This window comes from Toxorhynchites rutilus, chromosome 3 (assembly GCF_029784135.1).
Source record: "Toxorhynchites rutilus septentrionalis strain SRP chromosome 3, ASM2978413v1, whole genome shotgun sequence".
Taxonomy (NCBI): domain Eukaryota; kingdom Metazoa; phylum Arthropoda; class Insecta; order Diptera; family Culicidae; genus Toxorhynchites; species Toxorhynchites rutilus.
Window position 1 is genome coordinate 195,840,517 of NC_073746.1, and position 21,798 is coordinate 195,862,314.

Here is a 21,798-nt window from a genome sequence, read left to right on the forward strand (position 1 = left end):
AATAATCGAGAAAGTCCCCAACCATCAATAAGCTCAGCACAACTGCCAAATTCTCATACTCATCATATCCTGGTAAACAAATTATGAAAAAATCAATTTGTGTTTTATTATTATTTTGGATAATATTTAAGAATGCATTGAACTGTATTTCGTAAACTCTTTTTTGAAAGATTTAATGACCCTGAACAGCGCCGTGTTTTATGGAATGGTTCCAATTTAGAAAACTTTGTACTCGTGGTTTTGAAAAAAACCATTTCAAACGCCCTCGATGTCGCCTTGTTCAGGATTTGCCACCAAAGCCGTTTGTATAAAGAACAAACTCTTTTCTTCTGCTACCTGCTGCCGTTTTGCGATTGCGTTTGCCACTCGCCACTCGCTGCAACTGCCTGTTGTTGTCTTGATGTCCACCGAATCGAATGTGGTCTGTTCTGAATGCGGCTTTTCTTATCGTCGCGAGCAGCTTTGCCAGCCAACTCAATCACTTCGGCGGCCGAAACTATATAACGCCGGCTAGGTGGACTGGTGCACTGGTACTAACGCGCTCGGCCTAGCTACCTTTGCGGAGCAATTGGCGAATACACCTACGGGGAATTGCGAACCAACACGGTTCGAGCGAGATTTTGCCTTTCCCTTCACTTTTCCTCTATTGCCATGTCCAGACATGGCTGCTTGGGTTGGTTTGTTGATGTGTTGTGATGCGTACTGATGTGGTGTACGGTTTGAATGAGAATGATCGTTACAGAAGGAAGGTAAGGAAGGTCTTGTATTATAGAGACTTTAAACTTTTGCAGTTCATTCGTCTCTAGCCTTGAGGAAGGCCCTTTGAAAACTCTACTCTACTTTTACTCCAGCGCTACCACCTCCACCCTCTTGCCTTGAGAAAGGCACTCGATCCCTCGCCGTCCAGCTCGTCCAGCAACGATGTTGTCCAGTCGGTGTCCACACAAAGAATGATCGTTACGGCAGCGGAGCGGGGATTTTTAAGCTGACTGGCTGGCTCGAGATTACGCATGTGTGAGACTGCGACCAATGTTTCGTTTATTTTATTTCTTTTTCCTTTCCAATCGTGCTTCATTCTATTTCGCTGCTGCTCTGGTTGCCCGTTTTGGTCGGTACGATTTGAGGAGCACAAAATGGACCAATCAAAAATGGGCACATAGTGCATTTGGGCAATGCTTGATATTTAACAAATATTTAATTATTTATCTCAAGAAAAATGAAATGTTATTCGTTATGATAGATGCGTAGATATATTTCCTATCAATTGATGCAAAAACCTTTGCGATCTATTGAGAAATCCTCGAGTTATAAGCGTTCCAAATCTTGCATTTTTTCCTACTTGTTCAGTGCCTAGATTTCCATTTCACCCCCTATATCTTCGGTTAGACGTAGTCCTACGTCAAAAAAAAAGTACGACACCCATGCCCAAATTTAATACGACCGCAAAGGGTTAAAGCATATTTTTTCCCATTTGGAAAACTCTTGCGTCTATTTATGCGGACAATCAATCGTTTCAATGAACATTTGTTCGCATAGCTAGACGTTATCACCAGGTTGCTCTGTCTGTAGCGTTAGTATTTACATTTCCGATAATAATCAAAACGTCTCCGTCGGTAGTGTCAGTCGTTATCGGATAAAATCATAAAGGTTTGGAAGAAATATAGTGAAATGTCTGGAAAAGGTGCTCTGGATTTCTTGCAAGTCTATGATAGTACTTTTTTCCTGAATACTCTGGGATGTGATAAGAACAGCAGGCACTATCACTCGCATAAAGATGGTGGAGTGACTTACACCAACGGTTTGAGCAAATGCTGAGTATGTAGAATAATTCGATGTCGCATTTGACGAGTTATAATGCTAGGAACGAATATTATTTTGATTTTAATACTGATCTGATTGTTTCATTATCTGAACTATCTTCATTATTAAATGCAGAAATTTAGATAATTATAACATTAAAAAACATAACTGCTTGTTCATCGCAGTGCAGTGTACAGAAAAAAGTAATTATATGAGAAGCGTTTCAATGGTTTCTTATATTCAGCTATTAGGAAAAACTAAGTTATAAGACACTATCTGTTTGGCATGTTTGAACTGTACAAAGAATGTGATTCAAATGTAGATTTAGCTTATAGCACATAATACTATGAAACGATGTATGAAACCTGTATGGAACTAAAAAAAAAACTGTAAATTGCTCAAACAAAAAACGTTTGTTTGCATGTAGAGCAAACATTGCGTAAAATGCATAACGGCGAAAAAGTCGATTTTGTCCAATTTGTCGTTTACGTCTCCTATACAAACATGGGCAGAACAGTGTTCATCCGTTGTCGCAGCTGGGTGTGAACGACTAGAGATAATCGTCGTTCGCATTGTGGTACCCAAATTCATGTATGCGCTGTTTATGTCCTGGTCGTGTATCGATTTTAGGGGATTAAATCATCCCCACTTGTGTTGGTTGCGTGATGAAGACATTAACTATTTGCTGCCGATAAATTCTTCCTCCGAGCAAGAAAATGCTCTAGTAAAGTCGGTTGTAGGCTGCGGCCTTCATCACAGCAATGATGCATGATGCATGATGACTAACATGCATGGGAGGCTGCTTGATTTGGCGTTTGTAAATGAGGAGAAGAATGTCGATTTATTCGAGCCAACGCACAGTGGTCCAAAAGTGCAAAAACGTGATCGTGAGGGATTTCTCCAAAACGGTTAATTTTACGTATATGATGTCTTCGGAGAAATTTGAAAGCACAACGAGGGCCATCTTTTGAGGGCTGCCATTTTGAAATGAATCCCCCTAAAAGTGAGATCCAAAATCCATTTTTTTCAGCCTCAGAGATAAGAAGTTGGTGTCTTCATAAAAATTATAGCTCTTATCAAAACAAACAATTTTGCTGAAAACATCAACTTTCTATCTATTCAGGTAAAAAAGTTATGGGACATTTTTGGTGAGAAGCACCAAAAAATCATATTTTCGTCCTAACTTTTCCTCTTGATTTTTTACAATTTTACAATGTTTAGAGAACTTTTTTGCCTAGTCAAAATACACATTTTTGACGCACGTTGTTTTTTTCTATCTCTTATACATTTGGAGATGTTGGAGTTTTTATGTTAAAATTGACCTATCTTTGAACTAGGATATTTCATAAAGGGGCAGATGGGGCAGAACAAACCGATTACAAATTAAAGCACAAGCAAAATGCTGCAAAACCACACTTCAAGTGTCTGTATCCACCTGTATCCTCAAAAGTTACACTTAATTTAAAGGAAGGCCTCCATCTACGTTATCCTGTTAAAAAAAAAAGTTATTACTATTACAGTGCACTGTAATAGTAATAACATAACATAACATAACATAACATAACATAACATAACATAACATAACATAACATAACATAACATAACATAACATAACATAACATAACATAACATAACATAACATAACATAACATAACATAACATAACATAACATAACATAACATAACATAACATAACATAACATAACATAACATAACATAACATAACATAACATAACATAACATAACATAACATAACATAACATAACATAACATAACATAACATAACATAACATAACATAACATAACATAACATAACATAACATAACATAACATAACATAACATAACATAACATAACATGTTATATGTTATAACATGTTAACATAACATAACATAACATGTTATGGTAGCAGCCCTCAAAAGGTGGCCCTCGTTGTACTTTAAAACTTCTCCGAAGACATCATATACGTAAAATTAACCGTTTAGGAGAAATCCCTCACGATCACGTTTTTGCACTTTTGGACCACTGTAATGCCAAATGAGATTCGAGACTTAGAGAGCGAATATAACACTTTGTATGCGCGATGCTTTAGCAGCTATATTCATCGCACAGAAGAAAATATAAACAGGATCTCTAATAAAGGAATAGTAAACAGACAGAAAGAGTTTCCCAGCATGTATTTTTCAACGGAATTGCAACTGAAACCCCACTGGACTCGGCAAACTTGTTCTCGTCTTTCTTTCGTAGTGTGCTACGAAAAGAAAGAGCAGGGCTCTGCAGTCATACTGAGGATAGTCAGCTGACTGACTGACTATATCCGTATTCAGTTAATAATGACTTTCGGCTTATTCACGCAGTTTCTCCGCCAAAACGACCAAACAGTCAGTCGGGCGTTTAGTCGTTATCTCCCTCTACCGACTCGACTATAACATTTCATTCTTCTCAGTCAAATTGTCCTCATTGCATTTTGAAATGACTTCCCCCAAAATGAATTCGTTTCTCTTTTTCTCTCTCCCATGTACGTGTGCATGCATCGATGTTTGAGTTCAACGTGGCATACGCTAGATTCTTTTGTATCGTACACGAAAACTACTCACACGTATAAAATAGCGTGCAGTGTGTGTGCGCTATTTACTAATACTAACGCGAGGACCTTTATAGCATACTTGATACATACTTTATAGCATACTTGATACTAAATTCGTTGGTTTGAGTTTACGATGGGTAGACAATAAACCGTCCATTGATCGGGTAACTTCTTTTTTGCATCAGAAATCATGTTTTTCCTCTTTCCGTTCCTCTTTATATGGACGTAAAAATAAGATTGCATACGCGGGTATAAATTTCGTTCCCAGGGGAGTAGAATTGTGGATTGAAGTCAGTTGAATGAAGAGGCAGATTTGTATTCATTAGTCGAGTCAGTTAAAATAACCACTGACTAGACTAGTTCACCAGTCATCCTCGCTAGTCATTTTCTTTTCAAGTCACTTCTTGTTGTGGGCGACTGCCGAAGCAGGTCTATTCGAAACGAAGCTACTGAGAGTAGAGTCGGTCTTCATTTTTCATCTTCGAAGATTTCGGGCCCTGGTGCTAAGTAATAAACGATCACCTTCGACTGAAGCGTACCTGGACAGTTTGCCCCGATATAATTTAAACGTGGCGCCTTCCAATTTTTCTTGCGGTGATGTGCTGAACAAACTACAACGAATAGATGTTACCAAAGGCGCGGGTCCAGATCGTCTATCTCCGCTATTCATTAGGAATTGTTCCGACTTGTTTACCGTACCGACGACCATCCTCTTCAATCGCTCCATGAGAGAGGGAATTTTCACAAGTTTGTGGAAAACTGCTGCTATCACTCCTGTACATAAAGCTGGTAGTATACATACTGGTCATTTCAAATTTCAAAACCCGACCATGTACATTTTGTTCATTGGCCCAAAAAATGACCTGTGCAAAGTTCAGCTCAATCGGACATGGTTTAGGGGTGCCTCAAAGCGCTCAAAGTTTCGACTTTTTTTTCGATGCCAAATGACTTCGAGAAAGTCGAGATCTGGCGTCATCTCAAAAAAAAAATTGACCGAAAATCGACTTTTCTGAGAGGCCATAAAGGTATGGGAGAAAAAATAATTATCGAATTTAATTAATCGACCGTGTACGCTTTGTTTATTGATCCAAATGACTTAAAAATGCACAAAACGTTGAGATCTGGTGTTATCTCGAAAAAAAATTTGGTCGGAAATCGACTTTTCGAGCTTTTGCCTGAATGTCCAAAAAATCAAAACTTGGAGTGCCTTGAGGCACCTCTAAATACTGTCCGATTGTGCTGAAATTTTGCACAGATCATTTTTTGGGCCAATTAACAAAATGTACATGGTCGATTTTATAAATTCGATAATAATTTTTTTTTCCATTTCTTAGTTGCCACTAAGGCTAAGTCCCAAAAGGATTTTCGACCAAAATTTTTTTTTCGAGATGACACCAGATCTCGTTTCATGCATTTTTAAGTCATTTTAAGGCATCGAAAAAAAAATTCGATTTTCAAAATTTCAATTTCCAAATTTTCGTGGATCAAAAAATCAAAACTTTGAGAGTTTTGAAGCACCTGAAATTTTGGAAGATGTTCGAGGATAAAAAATTAAAACTTTATGCGCTTTGAGGCACCCCTAAGCCATGTCCGATTGAGCTGAAACTTTGCAAAGATCATTTTTTGGGACAATAAACAAACGACATGGTCGGTTTTTGAAATTCGATGAAGAATTTTGTTCTATACAGCCATTACCACCCTAGTATACATAACGTCGGCATCTCTATTTTGAGTTGTTTGCCTAAAGCCTTTGAGATCGATATACGATTCTCTTTATCCGCACGTGCATCGAATCATTTCTGAATACCAGCATGGACTTGTGAGACAACGCTCGACTACAACAAACTTGATGGTTTATGTTTCTAGAAGCGGCAGCAAATTGACGCCATCGACTTTGATTTTATGCGGTAGACAAATTAAGCAGAATGGATCTACCCATTTGGTTAACTCTGTCATCCAAGCTGATATCGATGCTGATAAAATGTGCACAACCAGCATCGCTAAAGCCAGCACTTTAAAGGACCTCGGTGTGCTTCTTGATAGTAAGGCGAATTTTACTCAGCACATAGCAGCAACAACAGCCAAAGTGTACTCAGTGCTTGGTTTCATTGAATGGAATACGCAGAATTTCAGGGATGTTTGTTGTCTGAAGACGATCTTTTGTGCCCTAATACACAGTGTACATGAATATGGTGTGCTTGTGTGGGCGCCATATTATTCCGTTCAGATCAACCACATTGAGCGAATCCAAAGGAACTTTATTCGCTTCGCTTCCATCCGTGGAATGATCCGATTCGCTTGCCACCGAATGAGCAACGTTGTGCTCTTATACACCTTCCGAGCTTGGCGAGTAGACGAGCTGCAGCGTCTATTTATTTTCGACATTCTTTGCAACAATGTGGGTTGCTCTGAGCTACTGGAAAACATTAACCTCAACATCCCGCCCAGAACAACGCGGCGTGCAGTTTTCCTTCGTCTATCAGTTCATCGTATCGCAGGATAATGAAAAAACGGAGCAGAATGAAAAAACGTAGTTACTCTCTAAGTGACGAAAATGGAATGAAAATTTTTATTTATTACCGTATACATAGCAACGAGAATGTGTGTAGAAATGTGTAGAAATGGGATAAATTGTCTGGGCCGAATTTGCATCGGTGTCACACGGTTGTGTAACCCGACACTCCTCCTCAAAGATGCTGGTTCGATGTCTCGTTTGGATCTTTGGCAGTTCGGTGCCTGTTCGGAGGACATACCATCGTTTCGAAGCGGGCGGTGAAGTACCTCGGAGTCATGATCGACGACCGGCTGAACTTCAACCAGCACGTCGACTATGCATGTGGGAAGACGTCAAAGGCCATCAACGTGGTGGCGAGGATCATGCCAGATAGCTTTGGCCCAAGCAGCAGCAAGAGGCGTCTCTTGGCAAGTGTATCTTCGTCGATACTGAGGTATGGTGGCCCTGCCTGGTTGGCGGCTCTGGAAACCCACCGAAATCGGAGGAAGCTGAACAGCACATTCCGACTCATGGCCATGCGAGTCGTAAGTGCTTATAGGACCATTTCGACAGAAGCTGTGTGTGTAATCGCCGGAATGATTCCCATCTGCATCACTCTGGCGGAAGATAGCGAGTGCTACAAGCGACGGGAAAGCAGAGGTATCCGGAAATTGATGAGAGCGGAGTCGTTGGACAAATGGCAGTATGAATGGGATACGGCAGAAAATGGTAGATGGACGTACAGGCTGATACCGGTACTTTCGACCTGGTTGAACAGGAAACACGGTGAAGTTAACTTTTACTTGACGCAGTTTCTGTCTGGGCATGGCTGTTTCAGGCAATATCTACACCGGTTCGGGCACGCAGTTTCATCCCTCTGTCCGGAGTGTGGAGATATGGAGGAAACACCGGAGCACGTCGTTTTTGTCTGTCTTCATGTTTTGTTTTGTCTTCATGTCGGGAATATTGTGGAGGAGATGTGTCGCGACGAGATGATCTGGAATGCCGTGAGCAGTGCAATCACACAAATCATGTCGGAGCTGCAGCGAAGGTGGAGGGCTGACCAAAGTGCTGACAACGTCCGACGGTGAAAGGTGAACAACGGCGACGGCTGTTGCAAGAGATGGTACCTCACGAGAGTAGCTGTGACGGGGTGCGCGTTGTGTTGGAGGGCACCACCTAATCGGCTCTCCGCTGGGAAGAGAAATCTTGCGAGGGTGACTGTGACGGGGCGCGCGTCAAGTTGGAGGGCGCTTCCTAATCGGTGCACGTCTTGACAGGTAAACGGATGCCGATTTAATAACTACGACGGAGTGAGTGTCAAGGAGGGCGTCTTCAAACTGGTGTATACCCCACGAGAGCTGCTGTGATGGAGTGCGCGTCATGTTGGAGGGCACTACCTAATCGGCGCTCCGATGGGAAGAGAAATCCTGCGAGGGTGACTGTGACGGGGCGCGCGTCAAGTTGGAGGGCGCTTCCTAATCGGTGCACGTCTCGACAGGTAAACGGATACTGCCGCGGAGAACAGCAAAAGGCCTGCCTGACAACGCCTGATCGTGGCCTGGATGGAGGAACACCGCGAACATTTCGAAGGAACGAGCATCAAGGATGAAGCCACGATCAAAATGGTGAATACCCCACGAGAGTAGCTGTGACGGAGTGCGCGTCAGGTTGGAGGGCACTGCCTAATCGGCGCTCCGTTGGGAAGAGAAATCCTGCGAGGGTGACTGTGACGGGGCGCGCGTCAAGTTGGAGGGCGCTTCCTAATCGGTTCACGTCTCGACAGGTGAGAAACCCCGCGAGGGTGGCTGTGACGGGTTGCGCGTCAAGTTGGAGGGCAATTCCTAATCGGTTCACGTCTCGACGGGTAAATTCAAAATGCCTGCGAAGAGGACATCAGCGTAGTGGAATTAATAACGAATGGAAAGAAAAAAATATTGAGAAAAAGGGAAGGACAACGCTAGTTAGCGTTGAAAACTCGAGAAGTGCATGAGCACAGCCGCCCCCTGAAGTAGTCGCCTAGATGTGGTCCCAGGGGGAATAAGGCAACGAGTAGAGGGCTTGGTTTTTGTGGGTGCGATCCCCACTCGACGTCTGGGTTAACCCTTCCCAGGTAAGGCTGGTAGAGAGTTCCTCACCTCTTTAAAAAAAAAAAAAAAAAAAAAAAAAAACCTTCGACGTTAAACTGGTTTTTTGGTAGTGGTTTTGAAGCGCCGTCCATACGACTTTGGCCGTCGTCGATCCGCGAATCAGTCCGTGTTGTTATCTTCGACGGTGGCCCTTGCCTTGTCGTCACCTGCATCCCAAGTTGCTTGTACCGCCGTTTCCGGTGGGATAAATTGTCTAGGTCGAATTTGCATCGGTGTCACACGGTTGTGTAACCCGACACATCGTACTACTTACGGACAAAACTGTCGTCTTTTTAACGAAGTATTTGTAAATTTTGACTTCAACATACCCAGGAACAATTTTAAAAAATACGATTAGTTAATCTGTCTGTACGACCAATTTAGAAGACAAGTAATAAATGAATAAATGGAAATGTGGTGGAACAAGATAGCAAATACGGTTACCAGCAGTAGTGTGCAGAGAATGATGGGTGGTATCACAAGAAAAGTTCGAAAATTCATCCGAACAGCTGACGAATAATTTTCATGTTTTTTTCCCTTAAAGTTCATTTAAAACCCTACAAAATGACTTCCTTCCCTTTTCTGAAAGTTATTTTTATGCTGAGAAATGTCCTACTTTATGCGACCAAATTATAACTGAAACAAGCTTAAATAAATAAATAAATCAAGGCCAAAATAAATAAACGGACTGCTATGCATTTATGTTAGGGGTTAACTTAATTCTTAAAACATATTTAACCTTGTTTCGGTATGTCCCATTGTGCATCTTACAAGGAACGAATGTTGCATTTGTTTTTGGTCAAAATATAACGCTTCAAATTCGAAAATATACTGATATTTCAACAATTTAGATGAAAACTATAATATAACCACACCATTCTCGCAATACATGCATAACTGACTGATCATTGTCATGCATTCAATATTTCTGATCAGATCAAAAGTTGCCTACCTCTGGTTTCGGGATTTCAGGGCCCTGGAGCAATAAGAATGAACGTTGTATGCAAAAGATCCATATTCGACCCATAATTGAAGATGTAGTTCATTCAGCATTATACACTGCTCAAAACATCTCATGGTACTTTTAGTTTCACGAATAAATGTCTCAAATCTGGAATACACAAATATTGAAAATGAGTTTTATGACATAAAATGTAACATTCTCAAAGTTTATCTTTGACATTATAGGTTAGGGTAAAGGGTAAAAAGTATTTGAAATGATATACAGTCAACTCTCCCTTACTCGATGTTCTGTAACTCGTTCTGTAACTTTTCTCTAACTCGATGAATTTCATGGCACCTTTGATTTTACAAACATTCTTCTTTCCATAACTCGATACATCCTTAACTCGATGAGTTTTGATTAATTTTTCCATGGATATTCACCTCCCTAACTCGATTAATTTTCGCGTAGGGGTAATGAGGGCAAATTGGTCATAGGGAGCAAAGTGGTCACGTCACCAGCTTGTTTGATAGTATAAATATTGACTATTGACACCAGATTGTTAGTCACCTTATGTTTGAAGAATTTAATGACTTAATTTTTTTAAATTTAATTTAATGAAATTAATGACCATGTACTTCAGTAGTACTGTCACATGTCAAAATATAAATAAAAACAGAAAATGCTCTCACGATAGCCATTCGGCTGTAGTTCTGTGCGCATGCTATCTATCGAATTTCTCGTGATAATTAGGTTATTCAATCTGATATGTTGGACAAATCATCAGTTTGGACGACTGTTCACATATTATAGGAGAGATGAACAGATATTTTGTTCAATCTAATTAATTAACATAGAAATTACTTTGATGTTTGGGGGCAAAGTGGTCATAGGTGCATAACGACTTACAATGTTCTGTGTACTAAAGCTAATATATCTCATAAAATTCTGCTTTTGAAGAGGTTTCATTTGTGGCTTTGACCCTGGAAAAATATGCCACTCCAACTAAACCAAGCCTTATTTTGCGGAACGTTATGTGTTTCTTATTTTATACATGTACCAATGTATGTATAGGAAAAATTTCATAAACCGACCATGTACATTTTGTTTATTGGCATGAAACGCATATTGATTTGATTTTGATTTTTTGATCCTAGAAAATCTTCCAAGGAGGGAGTAAAGGAAATTTGGAAAATCGATTTTTTTTTTGATACCAAATGACTTAAAAATGCATGAAACGTCGAGATCTGATGTCATCTAGAAAAATGTTTTTGGCCGAAAATCGACCTTTTGTGACTTAGCCTGAGAGGCAATGAAGGTACGGAAAAAAATCGAATTTAAAGAACCGACCATGTACATTTTGTTTATTGGCATAAAACGCATAAAACGTCGAGATCTAGTGTTATAACGAAAAGACAATTTTTTTCCGAAAATCGACTTTTTGGCATGAGTGGCCAAAAAATCCAAATTTGAATGCTCTGAGGCATCCCTAAATCTTGTCCGATTGAGCTGAAATTTTGCACAGGTCATTTTTTGAATCAATAAACGAAATGCACATGGTCGGTTCTTTAAATTCGATTTTTTCCGTACCTCCTTGGAAGATTTTCGAGGATCAAAAAATCAAAACTTTGAGCGCTTTGAGGCGCTTTGAGCTGAAACTTTGCACAGATGATTTTTTTGTGCCAATAAACAAAATGTACATAGTCGGTTTTTGAAATTTTGCATGACCATTTTCGCTGCCACCCTAATGTACCTACTATATCGATATGAATTGAACAAATTTGGACGAAAAAAAACGCATAAATCTATCATATTTAGCTTGATATGTGCAAATGACCACTTTGCCCTCACTAGGTGACCACTTTACCTCCAAACAAAAAAAAAGATCGATTTTTCACCTTTTTTTCTAATGATGAAAAATGTAGTATTTTGAATTTTCATAGTAATAGCCGAATGCTATCTTGAACAACAATGAGTTGAACTATAATATTCTAAGAAAAAAGGGAATTATAGCGGTATGTGGACGCTGAAAATGGGCCTATTCCTTAGGGTGACCACTATACCGACACTTCCTCTACATGTTTTTGTGCCATTTTCATTTTTGTGTCATGTAATTTAAATTGCTCTTGGAAGTGAAGATGAAAAACTTTCAAGCGAACGATTAAAGCGCTAAAGAGAACTGTACAGCGCACCCGAAATCTCTCCGACCAAAGATGAAATCGATAAGTTTACAATTTTTCCAGAAATCTTTACTTCCCTAGCTCAGCAGCTGGACTTCGACATAATCATGAACCTGAATCAGTACTATTGCCATTTTCGATTACAGGCAAACCTTTTTTTGTGCATGGGATAGAGACCGCATGAAAAAAATCATGCAAAACTTCACCAGTAGCTTTAAAAACCCGTGTTCGGTACACATTTTAAAAAAAAAAAACTTTTCTTGTGCGGTGGATAGGGACCGCATAAAAAAAGATTCCCCCAAGAAAATAACTCAAATCCATGCCATTCACCATTCGATTTTCTTTTAGTTCCTTGCTTTGCGATGGGACAGTTTGCCTCTTCGGTTGCCCGTGGCTGTTTTGTGCTTTTAGTTGCATGACGAAACGTGATGCTGTTAGATATCATGTCATGCGAAAACTTAGAAAAACTTAGAGCATTTGATGGGAGGAGGGGAATGATTTCAGAAGTGGATAATTGAGACGCAAATATGCTTTTTTCGCACTGAAATGCATATAAACCATTTAAAAAAACTAAATGGACGATAACTTCGTCAAATATGCTTATTTTCATATACAGAAAACCGCACAAAAAATCGCACAAAAACAGGTTTTACTGTAATTTGTTCCATTAGTTAAACAATGACTGCAACAAATGGAGGATGTTTGTCCTTTTTAACCTTCATGTTATTCAGCATTGTTATTGTATTCAAATGCTCTCTAGAATCCTTCAGATAAACCGGTATTGAATGCAATTGAAATACTTTCACCCTCTAATATCAATAAGGTTAAATCTAAGACTTTTTAAAATTGCTTAGGGAAAGCCAAATTTTCCTTCAATGATAATGGCGTGTACAGTACCGTTCGATTTCTCTACGTCCTTTAATGATTAGTGCGAAAAGGACCAAAACGTGATTTGCTGTGATCTGATGTCAGATACCGATATACTGGAAAGTGTTGAAAGGGCTGAAAATAGTAGTCCTATCGAGTTGGAGAATGTTCAGGAAGGTTCAGATGATTCTGTCAAAACTACACCCTCGAACGTTAAATCAAACCTGAAGAATATGTCCGGAATATTGAAATCAACAGAAAATGTTCCTGCGAAATTATTTGAACTTTTCTTTCTGATTGAACAGTTCCTGCGTGATCGTTACAATTTAGTTTGAATAACATACCTAATGAATATTTTCTTTGTTAACCTAGTTCCTTATGCAGGTCGGACTCGATTATAAATAGACTCGATTATATATAATTTTAGACTCGATTATATACAGTTTGAAAAAAAAGTTTTTTTTTATGATTCACATATGATTTATTTCAAGAAAAAATGTAACCTTTCAACGTTATAGTGAAATTTAAGTGGCTTTTATAAGTACAGTACATCGCGATTTTTGAAGATTTTGTTTGAATTTTCACCAGGAATTGTTTATATCGAAAATGCAGTGAAATTAGGAGAGCTAGAATGATTGATTGATAGAAACAATCAAGTTTTGTATGATTTTTTGGAATAAAATTAATAATTACAAATTCAAAATTATTAACTTTTAAATTTTCCACTTCCAAAATGTTATTTTAATTCACTAATTTAGATGTTATTCTACTATCCTGTGCTAAATTTTCTCATCTTTCAAATGAAACCAACAGAATTAGCTTACGTAGCGTACTTTTTAACGCAGAGCCAGTTTGAGGCAACAGTTCTATAACTCTGTCATCGTTGAAATACGAACACATGCGTAGAATTATGTTTTTCGGCGAATATAACTGTCTATCACCTCCTGAGAGATTTTGAAAATTATTTTTTTTTACATGTGAGAAAGGTGTTTTCTGACTTTAAGGGGATGAATCAAAAATCAAATTCATATAATAATTGGGACACTTACCCTAATATAATATATTTGCAATTTGACATAAAAAAATTATGGAAAAAGTGTTCTGTATCTCGATATCTCCCTAACTCGATGGTCCCGAGTTAGGGAGAGTTGACTGTATTCACATTCAATAAATTAGTTCCGTTCTGAATGTCCAAGCTTTTTTTAATTTTCGTAAGACCCTTCTCTAGGCATGCAAAGTCATGCTAAGTCGAAAAAAATAGAATCATTGTTTAACATAACGTATTATTTAGTGAGATATATAAAAAAATTACCTTATCGTTTCAGTTGAATTTAACGTTGTTTCACATTTGCTGGCTTTTGATAACGAAATACCTGCCCATGAATCAAACCGAATTGGTTCAATGGCCAGATCCATGACATAATATTTAATGGCTTTTGTAAAATCTCTGCATTTGAAATAATAGTCTGCTAAAAGATAATATATCGAACTAATACTGAAAGGCAGCACATCCTTTCTATAGGCTCTCAGAATTGCGGTTTCATCTCCGTTAATGAAATTAGTTATTGTTGTAGTGTGCTGCGTTACATCACAATTCACTGGCATTATTAACAGAATGTGTTGCAGTAATGCTTCCATGTCAGCAGAAATTGAGTCAATTCTGTAAATATACATACATATATTAATAATGGTAATTATTATGTTCGATTCGAAAATTAATACTTATATGAATTAAACTCTGGGAGTATATCGGGACGGTAAATGTCGAATAGTTGAATTGCTTTTTCCCAGGTCAACTGACTTGAAGTGGCTTCGTGATCTTGAATATGACGCGTTCTACCTTTTCTTGGAGGGTACCCATATAAACAATATGTAGCTTGTTCTAAACATTCATTGATGATGTCGCGATATGCTTCGAACAAGGGAGAGCGCAATTTAGGAACGATAACATCCAGCATCATGAATAGTAGCTCGTTATTTTCTTTTGAACACCATTGTCGCCTTGAAAAATTATTACAACCGTTTTTGTTGAATTATAGTTAATGTGATAATATTTATATTAATTGCTAAATTTTTGTCATTGTGGAAATCAGTCATCATTTGAACCATTATGTATACTGCTGTTCTACGCATAGTTGTCCCATGTTACTTTTTTACTATTTTCACTCTTTCAAATAAAACGATGTTTTTATGTATACTTTCCGGGAAAAAAACACAAAAACACTTATTGTTTGTTTCCAGCTTTTAAGAAAAACAACGTTAACTTCAAATGTCCCATGTTGATATTCTAGGCACCACTTTCTCACCATGAATTTTTAAACCCGTAATCAAGCTTGATTGATTCAGTGAGGGGAACTTTTCACATTTCATCAAACATTGGGGTACTGCTTGTAAAAAACCGGTGTATTGATAAATTGAAATGCTTAACCCTCTCGCTACGAGCATCGTCTATCAACGACAACCGCGCGACGACCTGCTGTGTGTACGAGCGTCGTCTTTAGACGACATGAGAGTGATACTGCACATCGATCACTCATTGGTTGCTGATTTTCTCAGTTGCTGATTTTGGAACATAGGACAACTATGCGTAGAACGGCAGTATATGTTAGTAAAATCTCATTATTATTACTATGACTTTCAATAAATTTATTGATACCATAAAGTGTATACACACTATATATACGTTATGAAAAGTCCCTCCCACACATTCATTTGAGCCCATAGTAAGAACATGCAACCGAGCCTGGCCCATTGCACGCGCGCCAGATTAACGATGATGCGCGCGAGAATTCGCCAGAAAGGAAAACAAGGTATCACCTTGCATAAATACCAAGCCACCGGGATGAACGCAGACTCAGCAGTCTGTAGTCTTTATAATGGGTTCGATGCAAAAATATGGTTTTCTATGTTAACCAGGGAAAGAAGACTCTAACTGAGTTTTACAACCAAGTTAAGAAAATTGATACGTCAATTAAGGCGACAGCAGCTTTGATGGACGACTACAAATCATCCACTAAAGCTATAAATAGTTTAATAAGTCTTATGGCTTTAACAAGATTCATCGACGGGCTAAATGACGAGCTATCAATGCACGTTAGGAGTTATAGACCGCAATCCCTTGAGGACGCTTACTCCATAACTATGCAATATTCTAATGCAGCATATAGACAAAGACTCAACAAACAAACAATAGATCAAAAGACGACCAAAGCAAACAACTTTAAACCATCCGATAGCACCAACAAAAATTCCAACTTGTACCTCAACCCGTTCAATCAAAAACCAAACACTTTCAACAACGGTGGATCTTCGAATACGAAACCATCCTATCCAATTGCAAAGTCAAATGGGTCCGGTAGATTTAAGAATAGAGAGCCGCTACCAGACGACGATGTTTCCATGAGAACAGCAAAATCTCGGACGGAGGTTAACAACCACGAAACTGGGCAAAGACAAAAAAGGGACGACGGCAAAAATTGTGGGGATGAACACGACACCTCCCAACAGCTCGAAGAGTCAATCTTAAACTCGGAGGACGACGATTATTTTGTCGACGAGGAGCCCTTATCTAAGGTAACCAACATAAAAGGAACACACACAATCGACAGATCAGCATCCTTCGATCCGTTTTAACTGAATTTGACTTTGAAATAATTTATAAACCTGGCAGAGAAAACGTCGTAGCCGACTCCCTGTCTAGAATAAAACCAGCAGAAATAAACTCCAATGACATACAGGAAAATCAAGACGAACCTGACACCGACGGCATGACAGTACATTCAGCAGACACCAGCAACGATCATTATATTTGGACAACAGAAAGACCAACAAATTCATTCAAAAACCAGATCATATTTAAAATTTCTCCTACAGACATAGAAGCTCACGAACAAATCTTCACAAAATACCACAGATTTATAATCTCAAAACCAAACTACACAGAACAAGACATAGTAACTATTTTTAAAGAAAAACTTAATCCAAACGGTATAAATTGCATCTATTGCCCTTTAATGCTAACACAATTAATTCAGGAAACATATCGCAAACATTTTTCTCATAACAAAATCTTCAAGCTCCTTATTTCACAGGTATTACTCCAGGACATAAGGCTACCAGAGGAACAGGACGAAATCGTGCGCAAAACTCACGACTATGCCCATAGAGGGATCAAAGAGAATAAAGCTCAAATCCTGTTAGAATTTTTCTTCCCCGAAATTGATAAAAAATTGAAAGTTTATATAAATAACTGTCCTACTTGCAAAAAATGTAAGTACGACAGAAAACCTCCGAAATTGGTTCAAAAAACTAAGCCCGCAGAAAATACATTTGAAAGGATCCATATGGATATATTTTTTATGAGTGGAAGAAAAATGCTAACTATAGTAGACGCTTTTTCCAAATTTGCAAACGTGATCGCTCTTGAAACAAGGACTATCGTAGACCTTAAAAGGGCAATCACAGAGCACATCAGAATTTTCGGCAAACCAAAATCGATAACTTGCGATCAAGAACCAAGCTTGACATCGCTCGCCTTCATTGGATTCATGCAGGATTTGGATATTGAAATTCATTTTGCGAGTTCAAGTAACTCAAACGGAATAGTGGAACGATTCCACTCTACACTCATTGAACTATATAGAACTTTAAATTCGAAATACAAAGACATGGAATTCTTCGACAAAATTAACATTCTTGTGGATATTTATAATAACACAATTCACTCAGCGACCGGCTTTAAGCCAAAGCAAGAAGTCTTTAACCACCATAATGAAACAAGCGCGGAAGAAATTTTTCAAAATTACAGTAAAATTCAGTCTGCCATTAAGGTCCTAATGGAAAAACGCAGAAAGCAGATAGAAAATGAAAACAAGGTAAAAACCTTGCCAAAAACTTTAGAACCAGGAGAAAATGTATACGTAAAAGTTAATCAGAGAATAACAAAAGACAAAGACCCATTCAAGGTTTCAAAAGTCGTGGACGATAACGAATTGACATTTAAAGATACTTACGGAGTAAAAATTCATAAAAATAGGATCAAAAAATGATTTTTTTTCTTTTTCTTTTCGGTCTGTTTCAGGATCATTCCACTTACTTCAGCGACATTTTACCACGACGTATCGACAAATAACGGACTTTTGACCTTAAAATTAGACTCGGTTAAGATAAATTAGGATACGACCGTATAATACATAAAATTAACCTAGATGAAATAGGACAAAATATAAACTATATCGAAAAATTAGCAAATAACCTTAATGTAACGGATCACTTACAACAAAAAATCCAGTTTAAAATTAAAAAGGCTTATGAAAAGTTGACAGGATTTTACCCAAAACGTGCAAAAAGAGGACTTATTAATGCTTTAGGAAACGTGATGAAATTTATAGCAGGCAACCCCGACCAGGAAGACCTCGACTTAATCAATCAAAATTTAGAGATGCTTGAAACTAATAGCAACAAAATCATAGATAATCAAATAAAACAAGTAAAAATCAACAATGTACTTCAAGCTACTATTAATAAAGTCTCAAAAACCATAAGATCAATTAAGGAACATGTACAATCTCAAGACACGATAATTAGAAAAGACTTGGAACTCATAAATCTTATTTTGAATACTGATATCCTGATAAAAACCTTAGAAGACCTCGAAGAACAGATTGCCTTTTCAAAATCTAATAGCTTGAACAAAAACATTCTCAGTATGGCTGAAAAAGATTATATTTTGAAATTTTTAGAAAGCCAACATATTGCTATTAAATTTGAAGATGAAATTTATAAATTCGTAAGATCAGTTGTATCGCTACAAAATAATCAAATAATCATTATAGTCAAACTCCCCATCATTGAACCGAACGAGTACTCATTGATGCAGTTAGAACCTGTCAACGTGAATGGAACCAGAATCGACACGAACATCCGCTATGTGGCCAAGTATCAGCAGTCATTATACGAGCAGAGTGAGAGGTGTTTCATTTGCGACAATAACTTGCCAGTGAACGACGGTTGCATCTCCAATATCCTGACAAATCAAAAAGCCAAGTGTCCGATGCATAAACAACCAGAACGTCCAATAATCAAGGAAATCAGTGTCGGAACAATTCTCATCGACACAAATAAAGCAGTCTACATTTTAGACTCATGTGGAGAATCACAAATCATTTCCGCTCCAACTATTATTGAAACAGGTAACTGCACAGTTACAGTGCAGAATGTAACCTTCAGAAGCAACTCTAAAACTATAAATAAATCTGAATATCTCACACCCATATTTGGAAAAGAGATAGAAACCATTAAACAAAAACCAGACATCGAAGAAATACACCAGATGAATATCGAAAATTTGGAGGAAATTCAGAGACTTAAGCTTCACATGATCAGCTCTCAAACGCTCGGAGGACTAGCGATAGCCTCTACCATCCTGTCAATAGTAATCATCTTATGCATTCGCAGATACAAATCCCAAACTAGAAGTCAACCCCAACAGGATAAAAAAGAGGACATCGTCACCTCACAGATTACCAACAAGAAGTTCGACATCAGCTCCCCGGAAAACAATCAGAAAGGAACAGTAACCGATATCCTGAAGGACGAGCCAACCTGCCTAACGAAATCCTTCCTTCCGGCACCCAGATTTGTCCTTACCAAGGGATCCAGAAAATCAACCGAGGACGCTTGACTCTTAGGGGGGAGACGTTATGAAAAGTCCCTCCCACACATTCATTTGAGCCCATAGTAAGAACATGCAACCGAGCCTGGCCCATTGCACGCGCGCCAGATTAACGATGATGCGCGCGAGAATTCGCCAGAAAGGAAAACAAGGTATCACCTTGCATAAATACCAAGCCACCGGGATGAACGCAGACTCAGCAGTCTGTAGTCTTTATAATGGGTTCGATGCAAAAATATAAGTTAGTTCTAAGTATGATGTTATAGCGATAAGTGAAATCGTGAATAAATTTATTTTTTATGCTTTCCCGTACGGAAGCTACATAACTTATATATATATATAAGTTATATATATATATATATATATATATATATATATATATATATAAGTTATATATATATATATATATATATATATATATATATATATATATATATATATATATATATATATATATATATTTATATCAAATCTGTGGTGGGAAGACATCGAACAGAAACTTGTGAATGTGAATTGCAAGCTTCAACTCATTTTCATGTTCCGCGTGATATGAAGAAAGAAAACAGAAAGCAGCATCAAAATCGTCTTTACTTAATCCACTACCGTGAGGGAATGTTAGGGAACCGTCACCATGTGGGCCCTACTGACTATACAAGCCATCCGGGGTGCGAAGAATAACTTAACCCATTCTGGAAGATGCCTGAATTCCAGACACAACTCGAGAATCTTCTGTCCAAAAACGACGTCGCATTCTCTGCAGTCAACCCCGAGCCACTACTGACTGTCTGATGCTGCGTTTAAGTGTGCCAACTTCAAGGAAGACCACCACGGTACGGGACGTGTTCGTTCTAAAGGACTATTCTGATAAATTCGCAGGAATACAATATTGTTAACCATTCGCTACGAGCGTCGTCTATAGGCGACATCCGCGCGACGACCTGTGTGTAAGAGTGTCGTCTATAGAAGACGACGTTTATAGATGACGGTTCGTACACACAGCTCATCGCGCGGATGTCGTATCAGGGTGATACTGCACATCGATCACACCAGTGCGATATGCATACTTTTCGACGCAGTGCTCCGTTCAGCGGTAACACTATGACGGAGCACACTGCCATAATGAAATGGTTAAATATGGGTAAGGGGACAGACATATTAACACGTTGGGTACTGACGTTGACGTTGAGCCCCGTTTCGGTACTGACGTTGAGTATTTCGTTAGAAAAGTGTCGATCACTGAGACTGACAGTTAAAAAATAAAGAAATAAAAAATAACATGGTTTGTTTTTCAATGTTTTACAATATGTGACCACTTTCTAGTGGAACTTCTGACTATTTCCTTTTTGCATATACAATCAATAACTTTTGGAGCGAAGACCGACACTGATATTATGCAAATGCTCTTAATGCGGACTAAATGGAAAGGCAGCAAGAAAAAAAATACGGGGTTGTATCCAGGACACGACCGCTTAGGACGTAGGTCTACGCATTTGATTTATTTAATTTGCTTGTTTGTTATTTCAGATATCATGCAAAATGTAAAAATATAAAACACTTTTTATAAGAAAGTTTCGGTGAACCTGCGATTCTTTCTTGCCTTTGCGAGAACAATACACAAACTGGTCATTTATCGTGCTCCCGGTGGGTTTTTTAGCATTTGACATACACACTCGCCCTCATGCGATTAAATATTTATTCCAACAGCACCCGCTGTTATTTCACATTCCATAACCTCTTTACTATATATTGGCAACCCTTAAAACAACAAAAGTGACAATATTTGCAAGTATCAAGTATCGTGCTTCAAGTTGTTCAGTGTTGCCACAGTGGTATCGCACCTATGACCATCTTTCGTGCATCGCCATTCAACCAGAACCATACAAGCGTTCCTCAGAGAACGCACGGTAACACACAGATGTATCGATAAAAATGAGACATCGCGAGAATGACCGTTACTCGAATTCTCAGTCAAACCCATTACCAAAGCTAAGAGATTGTTGCATCGGAGCGGGGCCGATACGCTAGAGATGGGCAAATCAGCTCATCATGGTGAGCGGCTCAGAGCCGTTCAGCTCATACAAGAGAGCTGCTCATTTGGAACAGCTCTTCAGCTCAGTTGAATTTTGC

At 38.5% G+C, this 21,798-nt stretch overlaps 1 protein-coding gene across 5 annotated transcripts in view; it reads right to left on the minus strand.

The window, feature by feature from the left end:
- Positions 1 to 21,798, minus strand: part of LOC129779525 (calcineurin-binding protein cabin-1-like) — a 165,393-nt gene that overhangs the window by 26,150 nt on the left and 117,445 nt on the right. For 4 of the 5 annotated variants that reach the window (XM_055787061.1, XM_055787058.1, XM_055787059.1 and 1 more), the window contains 3 exons: positions 14,721 to 14,999; positions 14,311 to 14,658; positions 9,961 to 10,119 (listed from right to left, as the gene is read on the minus strand). In XM_055787061.1, coding sequence (XP_055643036.1) covers positions 9,961 to 10,119; positions 14,311 to 14,658; positions 14,721 to 14,999 — 786 coding nt within the window. The remainder of the gene's footprint in view (positions 1 to 9,960; positions 10,120 to 14,310; positions 14,659 to 14,720; positions 15,000 to 21,798) is intronic. The other variant, XM_055787062.1, reaches the window with a different exon arrangement.